Source organism: Tachyglossus aculeatus, chromosome 9, assembly GCF_015852505.1.
Source record: "Tachyglossus aculeatus isolate mTacAcu1 chromosome 9, mTacAcu1.pri, whole genome shotgun sequence".
NCBI classification, from domain to species: Eukaryota; Metazoa; Chordata; class Mammalia; order Monotremata; family Tachyglossidae; genus Tachyglossus; species Tachyglossus aculeatus.
Window position 1 is genome coordinate 61,548,689 of NC_052074.1, and position 13,034 is coordinate 61,561,722.

The 13,034-nt window shown below is 43.1% G+C and overlaps 1 protein-coding gene across 1 annotated transcript in view; it reads left to right on the top strand.

Moving 5' to 3' along the window:
- The first annotated feature begins 1,543 nt into the window (after positions 1–1,543).
- The window catches only part of PPP1R1C (protein phosphatase 1 regulatory inhibitor subunit 1C), a 55,450-nt gene continuing 43,959 nt past the window's right edge, over positions 1,544–13,034 (top strand). The window contains exons 1-2 of the mRNA XM_038751684.1: positions 1,544–1,841; positions 4,387–4,447. Of these exons, the coding sequence (XP_038607612.1) occupies positions 1,761–1,841; positions 4,387–4,447 (142 nt within the window). The 5' untranslated portion in view covers positions 1,544–1,760. The remainder of the gene's footprint in view (positions 1,842–4,386; positions 4,448–13,034) is intronic.

The following is a 13,034-nucleotide window of genomic DNA, read 5'->3' on the forward strand; positions in this document are numbered from 1 at the left end:
TGTGAAGTAGGCCACAGATTTTTCCCTGCCTCAGGGAAGTCAAAAGCCCGAGGTTGCCCCTGGGTGCTTTGCATGTAGTAAGCGCTTAATAAATGGCATTATGATTATTATAATCCTGGCTCCGCCACTTGTCTGTTGTGTGACCCACCTGTTCAATGGAGATGAAGGCTGTGAGCACCATGTGAGACAGGGACTGTGTCCAACCCTGATTGTGTTGTATCTACTCCAGCTCTTAGTACAGTGCCTGGCACAAAGTAAGCACTTAACAAATACCACAATTATTATTGTAATTATTGTCATTACCCACGGGCAGGGATGCCATTTTGGAAAGGAATTTTCTATAGGAGAGTCGATCAACGATCTTAATCTGTCCAGGGAAACCTTGCCCTTTGACCCAGGGGCAACCTCAGGCTTTTGACTTCCCTAAGGCAGGGAAAAATCTGTGGCCTACTTCACACGCCATCAACCCGCGATGTGCCATTTATTGAGCACTTAATCAGTCATATTTGTTGAGCACTTACTGTGTGCAGTGCACGAAACTAAGTGCTTGGGAGAGTATAATACAACAGAGTTGGTAAACAAGTTCCCTGCCCACAGGGAGGCTACAGTGTAGGAGGGGACACTGACATTAATATGAATAATTAATTTATCGATATGCTCATAAGTGCTGTGGGGCTGAGGGTCTGGTGAGTATCAAATGACCAAAGGTCACAGATCCAGATGCACAGATGACAACTATTCAATTCCAAACATTTCATGCACTTTTGAGTCCCAGAGTCATTCTGTTGTTCTCAGTTACCACATCCTCTCCCCTCTCCAAGACCTGTGCCTTCTCAACCTCTCAATCCTGTGAAAAAATAATAACTGTGATATTTGTTAAATGCTTACAAAGTGTCAAACGCTATACTAAGCAAGGGTTAGGATGCAAGGTTACCAGGTTGGACACGGTCCCTGCCCCACACGGGGCTCATAACCTAAGGCGGAGGGAGAACGGCTATTTTGTTTCCATTTTATAGACGAGGAAACCGAGGCACAGAGAAGTGAAGTGACTTGCCCGGGGTCACACATCAGGCAAGGGGCAGAACCAGGATTAGAACCCAGGATATCCAGCTCCCAGGCTGGGGCTATCTCCACTAGGCCATGGTGCTTCACCTGAATCGAGCAGCCAAGGGGCTGAAGGCTCTGCTTCCCTTCCCCAGCTGCTTTTCCCTCGTCCGGCAGAATGCGAGAAAGAAACCGTACAGGTTTTCAACGGGCAAGTCGCTGCAGAAGAAATGCAATGTCTCTCTGCCCCGTCCCTACCCCCGCCTCCCAAACTTCCTGATTGTGTTCATCAATAATGAATGGGCCATCAGCAATCCTCAGAGGGAGCTTGCGTTGCAGTTAGGAGCAGCCCTGCTGGTGTCGTAAAGTGGAGAGAACCCGGGCATAAGGCCGTTCGAGTCGGAGAATCGCATTTTCAATTAGCCGCTGAGCGAATGCTTGGCATGTGGATCAGCGCCGAGGCCCACAATTAGCTTATTGTTCCTTTCAGCGGTGCACCGACAGGGTCTGAGGAACTGCGGAAAGACAGACGGGCATCGTCGCGGTGGTCGGAGAGGGCTCCAGTCGCTTCGCTCGAAGCCTCTGGAATTACAGCCAGTCGTCGAGAAGCGCCGGCCGGCTTTGAGGAGTGAGCCAGAGGGAAGACCCGCAGATCTTTCCTCCCCGGCATCGCCTTGGCCTGGCTCTTCCCTGCTCTCGTTATCACCTCGGCCATCATGGAACCCAACAGCCCCAAAAAGATACAGTTCGCGGTGCCCTTATTTCAGAGTCAGATAGCACCTGAGGCGGCCGAACAGGTAAGGGTGGCGGGTGAGCCCCTGGGGCGAGGGTCGGGCGTGAAGGGTGGGGATGGTTTACTGACCGAACCTATCGGGATCTGGAGACCGCTGCCTGCCTTTATTCTCTTCGTGGCGTGGATGTCAGGATCCGGTTTCTTCTCACATCCGTTGGATTGGTAATTTTCGTTGGAGGGTCAATGGATCACCCGGATTGTATAGACCAAGAGAAAAATCATATCCGTTAGAAAAATGCAGGTCGCAGCTCTATCCCTGGTCCCCTCGGGGAAACAGTGAGGTGTTTCTGCTTCTACTTTTACTACTGAGCAGGGGGTAAGATTTTTAAAGAATCTTTAAAATCCTGGAGAGTTGAGATTTTTTTAAATGAACATCTCCCCTCGCCACCCTCCAGCCCCAGCACTGACCTTGCCCAAAGCCTGTGTAAGTGCCCGTTTAATGTTGTAATTAGAATTTAATACTTAGAGCCATCCCTAATAAGCCTTATGTCTATGAAATAAAAACTAAATGGAACTTCTCTTCTCATAAATTATACACGTCTCTAGGGGCCAGGAGAGCACTTTTGTTCGCTTGTAGAAATGCCATGTTATTTCCTCCTCGTTTCTCTCTCTGCATTTATCCCTCTTCTTTAGCCACAGTCTGTCGTCCAAGTCATTAACAGGTGTGTCACTCAAGCATCTTGTCAATGATATTTTGTTTCATCCATGTTTCTGATACCATCTTCCGTCAATGGTAAGACATTGACTGTGCTATAAAATCTAAAATGGAGAAGGGAGAAGAATGGAAGGGAGGAGTCTATCAGGATCTCAGATGCTGTTAAAACTTTATTTCCCCAAAGAACTTTTCGAAATTTAGAACTCTGTGAAGCTTTAGTCTGACCCATTTGACCTTTCATTTTGAACTTGCAGTTCAGTACGATTTCTAGTTTGCTAGAGGAATCTTGAACAGGTCAGTCTAGATAGGTTAAATCACAGCCACTATAGTATAGCAGATCTTTTATTTCTTATCTTCCTTTCCCCCTTGACTTATATGCTGTTAGATAAATATTCCGAAAACTTTTAATGAAACCCAAGCACTAACTAGTATAAATAGATTTTAAAAGGTGGATTTTGATGACACGCTAATCAGCTGGTTCTTCAAGAATCAACCAAATGCCATTTGTCTGTTGTCTGACCTTGGGCAAGTCACTTAAATCCTTTGTGTCTCAGCTCATCTGTAAAATGGAGATTGAGACTGTGAGCCCCATGTGGGACATGGACTGTGTCAAACCTGACTATCTTTATCTACCCCAGTGTTTAATGCCTGGTACATCGCAATTGTTTAACAAATATCATAAAAGAATAAATCCGAATTTCAACTAAGATACATATGCATATGTCCTTGTTGTCCAGCTTTTTTCAGATTGCGTTAAGTTCTTTTTAAATTTGCTTCAGGTTTGAGAATGCGTGGAGAAGAAGAAGAAAGGATACTGATAGAAATGAGAATAAAATTAATAATTATAATAATGATCTGGGGTAATATTTCAACAGTTGCTAGTAATTCTCCCTCCTAGTTAGATTGTAACTCCCCTATGGGACAGGGACTGGGTCTGACTTGATTAACTTGGAGAAGCAGCATGGCTCAATGGAAAGAGCCTGGGCTTTGGAGTCAGAGGTCATGGGTTCAAATCCCAGCTCCTCCAATTGTCAGCTGGGTGACTTTGGGCAAGTCACTTCACTTCTCCAAGCCTCAGTTCCCTCATCTGTAAAATGGGGATGAACGCTGTGAGCCCCCCCGTGGGACAGCCTGATTACCTTGTGCCCCCAGCGCTTAGAACAGTGCTTTGCACATAGTAAGTGCTTAATAAATGCCATTGTTATTATTATTATTATTGTTATACCCCAGGGATTAGACTATAGCTTGACACACTGTAATCATGCCAATCGATTAATCATACTTATTGAGTGCTTACTGTTGTAGCACTGTACTAAGCACTTGGGAAAGTACAATAACAATAATGTAGTAGTTGTTAAGCACATACAGTGTGCCAGGCACTGTTCAAGTGCTCCCACAATAAGCACATTAATATACATAAATTAAGCGTAGACATTGATATTCATAAATAAATATGTGCTCTGGGGATGGGAGGAAGGATGAATGAAGGGAGCAAGTCAGGACAACAAAGAAAAGAGAGGGAGAAGAGGAAAAGAGGGCGTAATCAGGGAAGACCTCTTGGAGGAGATGTGTCTTCAATATGGCTTTAATGAGGGGGAAGAGTAATTGTCGGAGACGAGGAGGGAGGGCATTCTGGGCTGGTCCTGTTTCGATGAATTTGGGGAGTTACAAGGGGTACCAAATTCTTATAGACCTTTGGAAATCTGGGGCCCTCCCCTCAATGAACACAGCCTCAGTACCCCCCAAGACCACTCCCATTCACACGCGGTCTGGAAACTCCCCACATCCAGTCATGTCCAGAGCTCAGCCAGCTGCAAGAAGCGAGCCAGAAATGGGTCTACGCATTCTTATTTCCAAGAGCTCAGTGATAATGGTGGGTCTTTGCTCTCTACAGATCCGGAAACGAAGGCCCACCCCGGCCTCCCTGGTGATTCTGAACGAACACTCTTCCCCAGGTAAGAAATTCCACGATGATGGTATTTGTTCAGCACTTGCTACGTGTCAAGCACTATTCTGAGTGCTGGGGTAGATACAAGCTAGTCAGGTTGGACACAGTCCCTGTCACACATGGGGCTCACAGTCTTAGTCCCCGTTTTGTGGATGAGGGAACAGGGGCACAGAGAAGCTAAATGACTTGCCCGAGGTTGCCCAGCAGACAAGTGGCAGAGCCAGGATTAGAACCCAGGTACTACCCACTAGGACATACTCCATGCCAGCCAAACCACCCGAACTGAGTGAAATTACCCTGTGGGTCCCAGAGACACTGGTGGCCTACGTAAGTGGATTAAGGAGAAGGGAATTAACAGTTGTTCTTTGGAGTAATCTGTATACAGCATTGAAGGAAGATAGTGCTGGAAAAGTTTATGGGAGGCAGAGTGTGGCCTGTGGGAAGCAGTGTGCCTAGCGGTTAGAGCACCAGCCTGGGAATCAGAAGGGCCTGGGTTCTAATCTCAGCTCAATCACATCTACTAGGTGACCATGGGCAAGTCATTTCACTTCTCTGTACCTCAGTTAACTCATCTGTAAAATGGAGATGAAGACTGTGACCCCTATGTGGTACTGGGACTGCATCTTATCCGATTAGCTTGTATCTACCCCAGCGCCTAGTATAGTGCCTGGCACATAGTAAGCGCTTAACAAATGTCATTAAGTATTATTATTATCTGCTGGTAAATGGAGTGTATGAACTCCTACTGTCCCACATTCAGATGACCAAATGGTGGTGATGAACGAGGGCCGGCAGAGAGCTATTTAATGAGGTTTGAGAGCTGAGCCGTATGCCCCAGAGAGATCTATAGCTTTATAGGGCAGGCCTTGCGCTTAAAACCGCCCGTCCAAGAGTCGGGCAAGGAGCCAAGATCGGCTGCATCTATCCGTTGATGCCATAGCCCCATTATGCAATTGACAAGCAACCAGATCAATTTTCAGCACAGCTCCGTTTCAAAGCCCTCTCACAAAGCCCGTGCCATTTGTTGAGGTTTTTACTTTCCATTTCCCATAAAATGTAATGCTGCATTACTCCTGATAATAGATTATGGTGATAGCTACCCTTATCTGTTTATTCAATTAGCTCGGCTGTATTCGCCTACCTGATCGTAAAGGAAGAAAGTCTCTCAGTTATGCTTGAGTCGCCGTTTTACCGAATAGGAGTCGGTGAATTTTAATGGAACAGATGCAGACAAAATAATGAAACCCCTCAGGGTTCTGGTGAGAAGAACCGAAATTTCTAGCAGGGGTGTGCCCCCGAAAATAAAATTTCTGAGGGCGAAGCATGGGGGAAGTTGGGATTTCACATTTCTAACCGCCATTTCTGTAAAACCAGTACCTGTCAATCAATCAATCAACAGTATTTATTTAGCACTTACCATATACAGAGCACTGCACTAAGCACTTGGGAGAGGTACAGTATAGCAGTACTGGTAGACATGATCCCTGCCCTCAAGGAGATTGCAGCTTAGTGGGAAAGACAGACATTAAAATACATTTCAGAAAGAGGAAGTAGCACAGTGTCAGGATATATATGTAAGCGTTGTGGGACTGGAGGAACAATTAGTGTTTTTAAATGTAGCAATTTGGACTACAAAATCTCAGCACTAACCATAAATTCTGTAAAATTTATAGAGCTGACTGAACTTTATGTTTTTGGTGAGGCTGCTTTTGGGAATGTAGGCAGGAAAGTGAATCAAGGGTCTAAAACAGTACATGATGCTTGACACGGTCCTGAAGTTCTGAATGGGTCTCCCTTCAGACATATTTTTGGTGGATTCGTCCAATCAGAAGCAGAAGGAAAAGAGGAAGGCAATATTTTAGAGGCAGCTGTAATTTCAGTCTGACACAAGAAAATAGACTTTGGGGGGTAACTAGGATTAATAATAATAATGATGACATTTGTTAAGAACTTACTATGTGCAAAGCACTGCTCTAAGTGCTGGGGAGGATACAAGGTGATCAGATTGTCCCACGTGGGGCTCACAGTCCTCATCCCTATTTTACAGATGAGGTAACTGAGGCACAGAGTAGTTAAGTGACTTGCCCAAAGTCACACTGCTGACAATTGGCAGAGCCGGGATTTGAACCCATGACCTCTGACTCCAAAGCCTGTGCTCTTTCCATTGAGCCGAGCTGCTATGGATCTGAGATCTTTGAAGATTAGATACACTATAAGCTCCCTCTAGACTGTAAGCTAATTGTGGGCAGGGAATGTGTGTGTTCATTGTTATATTGTGCTCTCCCCAGTGCTTAGTATAGTGCTGTGCACAAAGTAAGTGCTCAACAAATACGATTGACTGATTGACTCTGGACTGTAAGCTCGATGTGAGCAGGGAGTCTGTCTCCGTTGTACTGTAATATTATCATCTGGGAGTCGGAGGACTTGGGTTCTAATCCCAGCTCCACCAAGTGCTTGCTGTGTCACCTTGGACAAGTCACTTAACTTCTCTGTGCCTCATTTTCCTCCACCGAAAAATGGGGATTCGATCGCTGCTGTCCCTCCCCATTAGACTGTGAGCTCTATGTGAGACAGGGACCACGTCCAGCCTAATTCTCTTGCGTCTTCTCCACTGGTTGGCATATATTAAGTACTTAAAAAATGCCACAAATATTATTAGTAGTATAATTACGATGCTATTCAGTAGCTTGTCACTCTGTTTGATCTGAGTACAGTGCTCTGTGCAGTAAGCACTCAGTACATACCACTGATTGATCTCGTGTATTTTAAAATTGTAATTATTTAGAATTTAGAATAGGCAAGCAGAGTGGCCTAGAAGAGAGAGCCCGGGCCTGAGAGTCAGAAGGACCTGGGTTTTAATTCTGGCTCTGCCACTTGTCTGCAGTGTGACCTTGGGCAAGTCACTTCACTTCTTTGTGCCTCAGTTACCCCCTTCTAGACTGTGAGCCCTTTGTTGGGTAGGGACCGTCTCTATGTGTTGCCAACTTGTACTTCCCAAGCGCTTAGTACAGTGCTTTACACACAGAAAATGCTCAATAAATATGATTGAATGAATGAATGAATTGAGGATAATCATTTCGCATCCTTTAGCTGCAATATTAAATTCAGATAAAAATAAATTAATCTCTTTAATTCACCTGAAATTACATGGTCGGTAATTCGTTCTTGGAATTGTCTGCTATGGTCTGCTACTTGAACAGTTCACTGGAAACCAGCCTTTATTATAGCCAGTCACGGAAGAGAGGAAATTGCACTCCCCCATTCCAGAGAAATAATTAACAAAGCACTCTCAAAGTGTTTGATGAAGGGTCTGGAGCATTGCCCTCACAGGTGGAAGATTTACAAGTTACTTTATCTTTCTTCCTTCAGGTTTTAACTAACTTTGAAAAAATTTCTATTTCATTTGGGGGAAGCAAAAATTGCCTGGATCTTCCTGATTCCCTTGGGTTGGTCTCTCTAGAGATGTGTCTGCTTGGTGCTTAGACTGCTTCTGTAGCAGAAAGTAGTTTGAATAGTAGCCACCATAAATATCCGCAGACAGGGTCAGATCAACCATCAGGACAATTTAGGCAAATACATTTTGCAATCAACTACCTATCTATAGTGATATTAGTAAAAATAGTAACAGTAATTATTGAGTGTTCCCTTGGGGCATTACACTGTACCAGAATCTTAGGAAATGCATTACAATAAAGGGACACTACCTTTCTCACAAGAAGCTTACATTGAGTAGCATCATGGAGTCAGAAGGTCTTGGGTTCAAATCCTGGCTCTGCCCATTGTCCACTGTGTGACTTTGGGCAAGTCACTTAACTTCTCTGTGCCTCAGTTACCTCATCTGTAAAATGCGGATTAAGACTGTGAGCCCCTCATGGGGCAGGGACTGTGTCCAATCTCATTTGCTTGTATCTACCCCAGCACTTAGTACTGTGCCTGGCACATAGTAAACGCTTAACAAACACCATCGTTATTATTATTATTATTATTACATTCTTAGGGGGAGGTCAGCCTAAAAATATTTACAAGAGAAGCCAAAAATAAGCAAGAGTGCTGTTGCTGAGCAGATGAAAGAGCAGATTTCTGACAGAATCCAGCTTGGAGAGTTAATAGGAACAGGAATTGCAAGTGAGCTTTGACATTAGGGTAATTTAACTGACTGGTCTAAGACAAGATTTTCCCCCTCTTATTTGATTAGTAGATTTTATATAGTATAATTATACAGCTGCTAATTAAATGTAGAAGTTGAATACTTCTATGTGATTTATCTTAGCTCCTAATTCAAAACCTGTAATCTACTTCTAGATAAGATAAAGGTGATCCTACATAGACCCCTAATATATATGATCAAAATCTGGATTTTAATTAAATCCACCACCTCTGTCTTCATTTTATATCAACTCAGTGGTTTCCCAGTTACCCCTATATGACTATTGCCCAAGATCTGCTCTCACTCATTATTTACTTAAAATATTTGTGAGGACATTACTCAGTCACTGAACGAAGGGAGCAGCATAAATAAGAGAAAATATTTGTCCACCTTATCAGTTGATACTTTCCCCACCATTGGTTCCCTTTTGGAAGATGACAACCCCAGACAAATTTAAATATACCACTCTTTTTATAGTTCCATTGGGAATTTTCCTACTTGGAGAACATGTCGGATTCTGGTAGGAATTCAAGGCAACTTCACTATGCCTGTTAGAGTGGTTGAATTCAACTCTACCAGAGATCTGTGAGATCTGTATATATGTATATATGTTTGTACATATTTATTACTCTATTTATTTTACTTGTACATATCTATTCTATTTATTTTATTTTGTTAATATGTTTTGTTTTGTTCTCTGTCTCCCCCTTCTAGACTGTGAGCCCACTGTTGGGTAGGGACCGTCTCTATATGTTGCCAACTTGTACATCCCAAGAGCTTAGTACAGTGCTCTGCACACAGTAAGCGCTCAATAAATACGATTGATTGATTGATTGATTAAAGTGATTATCCAAATCATTAAAGAAAAAGAGTCCAAGTTATTGAAACTCTGTTGGGCACCAATAGCTCCAGAACATCTATACATTTCCCTTGTTTACCCGTTGCTATAGCACTCAGGTGACTTGGCCTCAGGGCCATACGATCATGAGGAGGGAGGGAGAAACAAGGATAATAATAATGATGGCATTTGTTAAGCACTTACTATGTGCAAAGCACTGTGATCCTCCCTGGCCATTAGATGCTCACAATCTGAAAAAGGGAGAGGTAGAAACTGTTACACAAGAAAAGAAAGGGTATTAAACAAATAAACAAATAAAAACAACAGCAGGAGCGTAGACTGTGAGCCCATATGGGGTAAGGACTATGTCTGACACTGTGTCCCAGCATGTAGGACAGTGTCTGGCACATAGTAAGCTCTTAATAAATGTAATAATCAATTGACCAATGGTATTTATTGATCATTTACTGTGTGCGGAGCACTATACTAAATGGTAGGGTGAGTACCAACTAAATAGTTGGGTGAGAGAAGCAGCGTGGCTCAGTGGAAAGAGCCTGGGCTTGGGAGTCCGAGGTCATGCGTTCTAATCCTGGCTCTGCCACTTGTCAGCTGTGTGACTCTGGGCAAGTCACTTAACTTCTCTGAGCCTCAGTTACCTCATCTGTAAAATGGGGATTAAGACTTTGAGCCCCATGTGGAACAATGTGATCACCTTGTAGCCCCCCCAGCGCTTAGAACAGTGCTTTGCTCATAGTAAGCGCTTAACAAACGCCATCATTATTATTATTATTATTACCATACAGCAGAGTTGGAAAGCTTATTCCCTGCCCACAATCTTCTATACTGTGAGCCCATCTTCTAGACTGTGAGCCCATTGTTGGGTAGGGACCTTCTCAGTGCTTAGAACAGTGCCCAGCGCTTAGAACAGTGCTTTGCATGTAGTAAGCGCTTAGCAAATGCCATTATTATTATTATTATTATTATTATTATTATTATTATTATATGTTGCCGACTTGTACTTTCCAAGTGCTTAGTACAGTGCTCTGCACACAGTAAGTGCTCAATAAATACAACTGAATGAATGAATGAATAAGCTTACAGTCTGGAGGACTGCATAACAGTTAATAATAATAACACTATAATTAATATCAAGTGCAGCAGGACAAGACAGTTAAAATGATTGTGGTATTTAATAATTGTGGTATTTGTTAAGCACTTACTATGTGCCAGGCACTGTACTAAATACTGGTGTACTAAGTACTACTCTCCCCCTTTTAGACTATGAGCCCACTGTTGGGTAGGGACTATCTCTATATGTTGCCAACTTGTACTTCCCAAGCGCTTAGTACAGTGCTTTGCACACAGTAAGCGCTCAATAAATACGATTGATTGGTGAAGATTCAAGCTATTCAGTCCCTGTCCCACATAGAGATCATAGTCTTAATCCCCATTTTATACGTCAGGTAACTGAGGCACAGAGAAGTGAGGTGACTTGCCCAAGTCACACAGCAGACAAGTGGTGGAGTCAGGATTAGAACCTGGGTCCTTCTGACTCCATGGCCTGAAAAGTCGGTCAAATGGTGGACTTGGCACCACGGGAGATCATGTGATTAATTTCGTTGCTTTCTTAACTGAAAAAATAGAGGTTCAATCAATCAATCAATCAATCGAATTTATTGAGCGCTTACTGTGTGCACAGCACTGTACTAAGTGCTTGGGAAGTACAAGTTGGCAACACATAGAGACAGTCCCTATCCAACAGCGGACTCACAGTCTAGAAGACAGTGGGCTCACTTCTTCAATTCAAAATTCTCAATTAGCAATAGTTCACTATGATGAACTTATTATTATTATTATCATTATTATCATCACCATTACATTTTTAATGGTATCTGTTAAGAGCTTACTTTGTGTCAAGCACTGTTGTAAACTCTGGAGTAGATCTACATGTTTTGTTTTGTTGTCTGTCTCCCCCTTCTAGACTGTGAGCCTGCTGTTGCGTAGGGACCGTCTCTATAGGTTGCTGACTTGTACTTCCCAAGCGCTTAGTACAGTGCTCTGCACACAGTAAGCGCTCAATAAATACGATTGAATGAGTGAATTAATACAAATTCATCAGATTGGATTACCTGGTAGTCCTGGTCCCGCATGGGGCTCAGAATATTAGTGGGGACCATATTTCCATTTACTTTACTTTGGGCTTTAAAAGAACAAGTTTACCCAGTAGGAACACACCTTTAGCTTGTTTCCTCCTGTAAAGCAATAAACTATCTGGGGCTAGTTAGAAACTTTGCAATCAAGATCAAATATCAGAAAGTCCCCACAAAGGAAAAGTATTTCTTGTTAAAAAAATGCCGCGGACTAATGTACGGTGTCTGATTGGTTGCATGTGTAAACCCGGTGACCGTGAATGTGGAGAAAATAATTTTAGATGTGAACCTTGTTCTCTCTCCATGTTTTGCTTAATCCTGTCCTGGGACGCCGTAGAAACTATGTTACAGGAACATTTATTTACCTATCTCTTAACGTGGAGTAGTGAAAGAGCACAGTCCTAGCAGTCAGAAGGTTATGGGTTCTAATCTCTGCTCCACCACCTGTCTGCTGTGTGACCTTGGGCAAGTCACTTCACTTCCTCAGTTACCTCATCTTTTCATTCATTCATTCAATTGTATTTATTGAGCGTTTACTGTGTGCAGAGCACTGTACTAAGTGCTTGGGAAGTACAAGTTGGCAACATATAGAGACGGTCCCTACCCAATGAGGGTTGAGACTGTGAGCCCCATGTGGGACTGTGTCCAACCTAATTTGTTTGTAACCACCCCTGGCATGGAGTAAGCGCTTAAAAAATACCTTCATTAATATATATGGTTTTGCATTATAACACTACAATTGCTCCATGATTTTTTTTGCTGGAGAAGCCTGAGATCTATTTATTTCTGTTATCTTTTAAGTGCTTATTAACCTAAAGGATGGCAGTGACACTCTGGTTGGATAATCACAGTGTTACTCAGGGCCATTGGGCAATGCTGCCGTTAGTAGTGTCAATTAAGTCACTGATAAACCCTCACTCTAATTTGCCACGATTCTGGATCACTCGATTCACCGAGTTGCAACATTTCTGCTAAGATTCATGAGTGGAAGAGCGAGCCAAGGAAACCCTTTGTTTTGCAAATTTGGCAAAGTCTGACATTTACTTTGGGTTTAATTGTCTTTAAGCCTATGTTACCCTTAGTTAAACCGTCTGAATAGTTCCTCGTTAAATGCTTGTAAAGAAAAACAACAAGCCCTAGTGGAAAGAGTTCAGGATTGGGCGTGAGTAGGCCTGAGTTCTAATCCACTTGCCTGTTGGGTGACCTTGGACAAGTCACTTAACTAACGTCTCGGAGCCTCAGTTTCCTCAACTGTAAAATGGGGATTGCATACCTGTTCTCCCTCACCCTTAGAGTGTAAGTCCCATGCAGAACAGGAACCTAGTCAGATCTAATGATATTGTATCTATCCCAGCATTCAGTACAGTGCATGGCACATTCAAGCTTAACAAACACCACTATTATTATGATGGCTATCATTATTACATATGACCCTTCAAATAGAAATGTTGTAATTACT